General features: G+C 46.9%; 1 protein-coding gene across 1 annotated transcript; it reads right to left on the reverse strand.

Annotated features, from left to right (window-relative positions):
- Positions 1-2,033: 2,033 nt before the first annotated feature.
- Positions 2,034-5,731, reverse strand: LOC121464524 (AF4/FMR2 family member 1-like). Its single transcript, XM_041677558.1, is given in 4 exon segments — positions 2,034-3,050; positions 3,052-4,953; positions 4,955-5,498; positions 5,694-5,731. Coding segments are annotated over 4 exon segments (3,501 nt in total).
- Positions 5,732-7,330: the final 1,599 nt, after the last annotated feature.

Consider the following 7,330-nt stretch of genomic DNA (forward strand, 5'->3'; position numbering starts at 1 on the left):
CACATGACTATTAATGATCAACCTCCCTTACTTCTACACTGATCTTGTTCAGGAAGCTTGCTTTGGAGGTTTGTGTACATGTGTGTCTTGAAGACACATGGAATTACAGAAACAGTTAAAAAATTCTTTAGGAGCCCTTGAAACTTTGTATTTCTTTTTTTAAGTTAGTTCTTTGAGAATTTGGGCAGTGTGTTTTGATCTATTCACTGCCCAACCCACTCCTCCCAGATCCATCCTCTTTTTCCTACCAGTGCAACTTTGTATCCTCTTTGTACTTTACCTACCAGATCCAATTTGTGCTTCTCATATATGCATGCATGTGTGACCTTCCACTGAAGTGTAGTCAACTTACTAGGGGTCAACCTACTAGGGGCAACACTCTTTTCACTTTTAATTCTTATTTCTTAAATTAAAACATAATCATAAAATCTTCCTTTCCTTCTCTTCCTTCAATCCTTCCTGAGTGTCCCTTCATTACTCCTTCTTAAATTCATGACCTCCTTTTTTCTAATTATTCTTGTTACACATTAATGCATATTATATATCCAAACATATAAACACAGCCTGCTGGGTCCACTCAGTGATGTGTGTATATAATGTTTTCAGGGATGACTCCTGGTACTCGGTAGCCAATTACAGAAAGAACTCTTTCACAGGGCTTGTGATGCTAAAATTGCTGTGGCTTATATTTGCAACTACCTTGCTGTATTAGGAAGACATTATTTCTTTTTATCCATCTACCCCCTCTTTAAAAATGATTCCAGAGCCTTGGGAGGAGGAATTGTGGTATGAGACATCCCATTTAGAGCTAAGTATCTCATGATCTCTTATTCTTTGTCTATGACCTGACTAAAGACAGGTTCTTGGTGTGACACTGGTGCCAGATATGGATTTCATCTTGTTGGGCAGGACTTAAATTCAATCAGAAATGGTTGGTTGTTCCACAATAACCATGCCACTATGGCGCCAGAGCAGCTCGTAGTGTTCAGAATTGGGCAAGACTGATGACTACTTTTCTCCTTTTCTGTGTTAGCATGCACAGCACCTTTTGGCATTATGAAAACTCGTCAGCAGGAATAAAAGTTACAGTGAAAATTACTAGCTTGAAATGTCTGTTGACTTGACTGAGGTTTCTGTCCCACCAGGTCCCACATCTGTTTAGTCCCAAATAAATACACAGAGGCCTACATTAATTATAAACTGGTTAGCCTATTAGCTCAGGCTTCTTATTAATTCTTATAGCTTTTATTAGGCCATTATTCTTGTCTGTGTTCGCCACGTGGCTTGGTACCTTTTTGGTGAGGCAGTTACATCTTACTTCCTCTGTGTCTGGATGGATGACTGCAGATTGCCTCTTTCCTCTTCCCGGAATTCTCCTGTTCTCATTGCCCTGCCTCTACTTCCTGCCTGGTCACCCCTCTTATCCTTCCTGCCTGGCTACTGGCCAATCAGCATTTTATTAAAAATAATACAAGTGACAGGGTAAAAGACCATTGTCCCACAGCAAATGTGTCAATGTTTTTATTCATTTATTTATTTATTTTATTATAAGTTATTAGAATTTATTAAACAATGTTTTCTTTAAAAAAATATATATCTATATATCCATAAAATCCTTTACCAAAAATTATTATTCAGAAAAACAAAAGTACCTTCTGGAAGTAAACTCGTGTTGCTACTGAGATGACAGGTATCTGCTGTGATACTAGAAACTGCTTCTTGTCCTTTCGTTGGCAACCTGTATCCTATTGTTCAAACAAACAGAAAACAACCAGAAAGGCCACTAGACCAGCTAGGCTCCATTGCACTTCCATCCTTCTGTAGGAAAGGCAGGTCATTTCCCATCGTCCGCTCTGCTAACCAGTATCCAATGGATAGCCACACAGCTCTTGTGAGTTTAAGTGGGCAAAAATTCTGACCATCGTGGTGCTTTACTTCCTGAGTGTGCCTTCGCCATCAGACAGTGGCCTACACTAGATCAAGGTTTCCAGTTGCGCAAAGACAGCTCAAGTGTCAAGTAATCCCAGCCTGTTTTAGGGAGTTTTGAGTGTTTGTTTCAGCCACTGCAGACCTTGCTTTGTATAGATCACCAGGTCCACCAGGCTGCTGTTGAGGGTCAAGATACGCACCTTTGTGCTGAGCTGAGCAAAGAATTTTTTATTCTTCTTTGTAAGGGCCTCTGACTGTTCCCAGAGTTCCAAGGCTTTAAGGAGGTGGTTTGTGATGGTGAAATAGGCAAAGGTCTTGTTCTGGATGGTGACTGGGACACGGACAGTGGCCGTCATCCCATCAGCACTTGACTGGGACCTGACAGATCTGGCAGGAGAAGGCACTGGGGAGAGGGAGGACGGAATACCTGTGCATAGAGAAGAATTGTTGAAGTGGTCACTAAGAGAGTGAGAATACTTCATTACTATGTCCTTTTTACAGCAAAACATTGCCATGTTCACCAGTGACTGGCAACGTAGACATAAAACGGCAAATATCTTTTCTTGTGCTGGCACCGTGGCATCCGAGAAGGATTTTAATGACATCGTGAACTTAATGAGGTCTGCAGTTTCTGAGTAGACAGCGTACTCTGCCTTTACTGAGCTTTCTGACTCCATGGCCATCCCACACTCAATTAAAGACAGGACAGCTTCCAAATACTTGAAGGTTTTTTTGATCTTGTTCGTCGTTGCCGCTGCTTTACACTTCAACCTTTTAGCTTCCTTCATGTAAAAGTCAGCTTTCTGCATGTAAGGTTTCACTTGTGGCTGCTCTGGTTTACAGTTACCCTTTGGCAAAGAAGGCACTAGGAATGCGTTTGTGGCTTCTCTAGAAGACCCTTTGTATTCTGAGCCCCTGGCCTGCACTTTCGGCACTTTTCTGTGCTTGGGAACAGAAGAGTCCTTGTCATTGGCATTGGCGCTGCCTGCACTTTTGGGAGGGTCCTGACCACAGGTGTCTACATCTGGCTTTGGCTTCTTGCGTGCAGTTTTGGTTGACTTCTGGGTGGAGGAAGAGGCAGACACAGGTGGCAGAGAAGGCATTTCTTCTCTTGAGGACTCTTGAGGAGGGTTTGGAAGTTTTTGTTTTGGAAGATTCAGTGTGGGAAGAGGAAGAAGAAGTACAATGTGACTGGACATCTTTCTCCCTTCTGATTTTCTTGCTGGCACGGTCCTTTTCTGAGTCACTGCCCTTTCTCTTCTTGCTCAGTCTGCCGGAGCCATTGCAGTCTCTCTTTGCAGGGTCTTGCTTCTTATCTGCTGGCGGCTGCCTGTCTTCTGCTTTCCTAGGGCTGCCACCCTTCCCCAGGGGCTGGGGAATCCGAGTGAGATGATCTAGGTTTATCTTCACTACCAAACTCGTTGGTAGTGGAGAGTCCCTGAGTGGTGAGAGCAATTCGGTGTCTCTCTTTTGACCGTCTTCCCGGACACTTGCAGTTTGTTGGCAGTGGCTAGGCCTGCCACTGCTGCCACCACTGCAGCCCCTACCACTGTGGGGTGGCGTGAAAGAGTTCCTGTTTTGAGCTTTGTCCTTTGGAGGCTGAGGGCCTGAGGGCACCTTGGAGGGAGCCGGGGAACCCTTGTGCTTCCTTTTCTCCTTAGGGGCGGGCTCGGCTGCCTGATGGTTGGGCATGCGAGCTTCAGGCTTAGGCTCCCTGCCTTTTGCCTTCATCTTGGGTTTGTCTTTGGAAGTCTGTTTTTTTGATTCAGAAGGAAGAGGTCCTGGTTTACTTTCCACCTGCAAACAGGCCCGGGGCTCTGCCTGGCCAGAGCCCTTGGCAGGTTTTCTGGGTTGTTTGGTTTCAATAGTTTGCTGAGGTGGGGACTCCTGTTGGGCAAGGGATTTCTGGCAGCTCCTCTCCTCAGGTTGGGGCCCTTCAGTGGGATCTTGGACGCCTTTGCTGGAACTCTTGGAGGGAGAGCCTTTGGACTCAGGGTGTAGCTGGTCAGTGTTGCGGTTTTCACCCTTATTTTCTGACTTTGCACTACTGGAATGTGCTGACACCACCGGCTTGGGGAGAATCTGGGGAGCGCTTGGAGGTGCAGATAGGGATGGAAGCTTCTCTGCAGCTTGTTCTGTGTCGCTCTCTTCACTATCACTGAGCTGCAGGTCCTCCCAGAGTATGGATGTCCCTTGCTGTGAATTGGGATCCAACTTGGGGAGAATCTGGGGAGCGCTTGGAGGTGCAGATAGGGATGGAAGCTTCTCTGCAGCTTGTTCTGTGTCGCTCTCTTCACTGTCACTGAGCTGCAGGTCCTCCCAGAGTATGGATGTTCCTTGCTGGGAATTGGGATAAATTTTGGAAGGTGGATAGTATTGATTTTGGCTTTGGGTTGCAGAACTATTGGGCAGAGGCTCCTTTGTAGGGAAAGGAGATCTGGATGACTTGGCCGTACTGGGTGTATGCTTGGTCTTGGCCGTACTGGGTGTATGCTTGGCTGTCAGAGGAGGGAGCCACGAATGGGTCATTTCCTTCAGAATCTCCTCAATGCAGCGGACTTCATTGGAAAACAACTGCTCCACCGACTCCGACTGTGAAGATATCTTCAGTCTGGTGAGTTTGGCTTTGGCTGGCACTTTTACATCCAGTTTTTCGAAGCTCTGCTGACCATTGTCTTCCAGTGGCGGCTTCAGGCCCAAGGGCTCACTGGGAGCCTGATTCTGACCGTCTGTGGGCCAGATACATGTCATGGGCTTCTGCCGCATTGCGACACTTTCTGAGGGGAGTGGAGGGGGTGGAAATGTTTGAGAAGAGGCCACCCCAAGTCTGGTAATTACCACTGAAGTGTCAAGAGGAGTCTCGTTATCTTGAACCTTTACTTTCAGGTCCTTGGGAGACGTGTCTGCACAGTAGCCTTTATTGCTAGTGCTACTGCTGCTGTAAACCTTGCGGGTTCTTTGCAGTCTGGAATGTACAGGTGACAAATGGGACACAGGGGAGATTAAGGGTGAGAGTTTTTTTACCCGGAGCTGAGTCACCATCAGCTCTGCGGTCACACTTTTTGTGGTTTGAAGAGTGCCCCTCCTGACTGAGGCGATCTCGAGTCAGATGCTGTTTGTTGGGTGGACCATAGTTTTTGGCATGGAGACTTGGCACTGGCTCCATCCTTGGTGGTGCCATCTTTGAACTGTGGCTAATGTTACCAACAAAAGGTGATCCAGGGGCAGAAGAAGTACAGAAAAGCTTGTGGTAGATGTGCGTGCAACAGGAGTTGGATGCAAGGCTCTCCCTGTCATGAAATAAAGGATATTTCGGCTTCCCCCGGCTGTCTTCAGAACCATTTGGACACTGAGTACAAGACATAGATCTCCATAACTCCTTCATAACTTCGTAGTCTCCTAGTATGTTCTGTATCTGACGCGACAACTCATCCCTTTTTGTAGTCTTGTAGGGCTCTCCAAACAGTGGCATCTTTTCAACAAACACCTCTTTCTCCGGGTGAGCTTCTTGGTTGCCTCTCTCCTTCTCTCGAGTCCGAAGAATCTTGGTTACTATTTTCACTGCTGTCCTTGAATGCAATTAATGGCGGTCTGTGGAAGGTGCTCATTTTCCAGGCTCTCTGGTTCTATAGTTATGTCTGGGGTGTCTGTGTCACCTGACTTGACCTGTTGAGATGCAGGGACAAGAGAGTTCGACTTCAGAATTGTGGGAGCCAATGGTGCAGGCCGCACTTCAGCACGTGCAGGCTGTGGGCCGAGCTTACCGAGCTCTGCCAGCAACCGATTTGCCAGCTTCCGTCATTGGCCACCCAGAATACCCCAGGCTCAGGCCACACCCTCCGTGCCAAGCCACGCCCATAGCTTCACCCCACCCCCACCTGGCCCCAAATGCCCACATTTTATGACTCAAGTATGTGGAGCTTTTGAAGTTCCGGGGAGGTGTTTGCAGAAGGGTTAGTTTCTACAAAGGCATCTTTAGATGCTGTAGTCTCCTCATCTCTCCTACTTCGGTTCACATTCATTCCTTAAAGATTACTGAGGAGCAGGAGAGACTGCTCAGTGGATAAAAATAGTTGGTGTGAAAACAGGAGGACCTCAGATTGTCCTAGCACCCGTCCAAAAGCCTAGCATAGACACACATATCCGTAACTCAAGTGTTGTGGAACATTGCCAAGCAGATTCCAGAAGCTCAACGCTCAACCAGTCTAGCCCTAATAGCAAGCTTCCAGTTCAGTGAGAGACCCTGTCTCAAAAATAAAGTGGGATGTAGGAAGACACTTGACATCTGTCTCTAGCTCCTACATGTGTGTGCATGGGTGTGTACGCTGCATGCACATGTGTGCACATACCACACAAATACACACATACACATACTTTATACATGACTAATTGAGCAACTACGGAGATCAAGAATTAGCCTGCAGGGATCCTATAGAGCCAGCCATGGTAAATTAGGACAGAGGGAAGGAGTCAAGTGCAGCGTCTGTCTAGAGGAGAAAGGAATGAGAATCAGGGCGCATGAGTGCTGTACAGGGAGGTGACAGCTAAGATGGTCTTTGACAGATGTGTAGGAGTTGAGCACACAGAGAAAGGAAGGAGTCTTAAGGACCAGAGAAGCAACTCCCTCCTTCCTCCCACACTCATACCCTGCCCCCTTTCCCTCCCACCCGGCCAGCAGTCGGAACACAGAAATAATCCTGGATCCCGCGGGAAGAGGAGCAAATGCTCAACACTGTACCGCGAGACTGCGCCCGCTTGCTAAGCGTACCCCTCAGCACTTGTGCCTGTGAAATGCATTTCACGGCTCATCTGTTCCCTAAATGAGATGTGAAGGCAGTTTACACCTCGTTTACATTTGCGCTGTTTTAAGGAACAGTATAGATGCTACTCCACCCAAGAAAAGAAATGAGGTCAGCTGCTCCCTTCTCTCTATGGAGTGCCTCTACACAGCCCCTCAGACCTTCCCAGGCACACAGGAACCTAAGCTTGGAGTTGAGCAGGTAAACCAGCCATAAGATAGGTGGTGAGAGCAGCGGCCATTGTGTTCCTCTGATGTGGGGGATGGGTAGCCCTTCTTTAAGTCAGCACTAGGTTCATGGTGTCTAAGTTATTCAAATAGAATGCAGAGATTTTGAATGTACACTTAGAAATTTCACTTTGCACATCCTCTTACCTGAGTATGTGAGAACTCTACTAAAATCGTTCATGCTCCTCTCCTGTCATGAGTGATCTCTTAAATGAGCACTGTGGTGACATTTATTTCCATAGAGCCACTGTGCTATTCCAGAACTTCATATATACAAAATTAATAGTGTGCGCTTTTCTTTCGGGTCTGCTTTGTTTTGCTCACAGGACGCGTGTGAGGGTTGTGTATGCTGCCCTGTGGCTCCACGGCTCATTC

This window comes from Microtus oregoni, unplaced genomic scaffold, assembly GCF_018167655.1.
Source record: "Microtus oregoni isolate MIOR12 unplaced genomic scaffold, Mior012 000028F_ref0000031, whole genome shotgun sequence".
Classification (NCBI taxonomy): Eukaryota; Metazoa; Chordata; class Mammalia; order Rodentia; family Cricetidae; genus Microtus; species Microtus oregoni.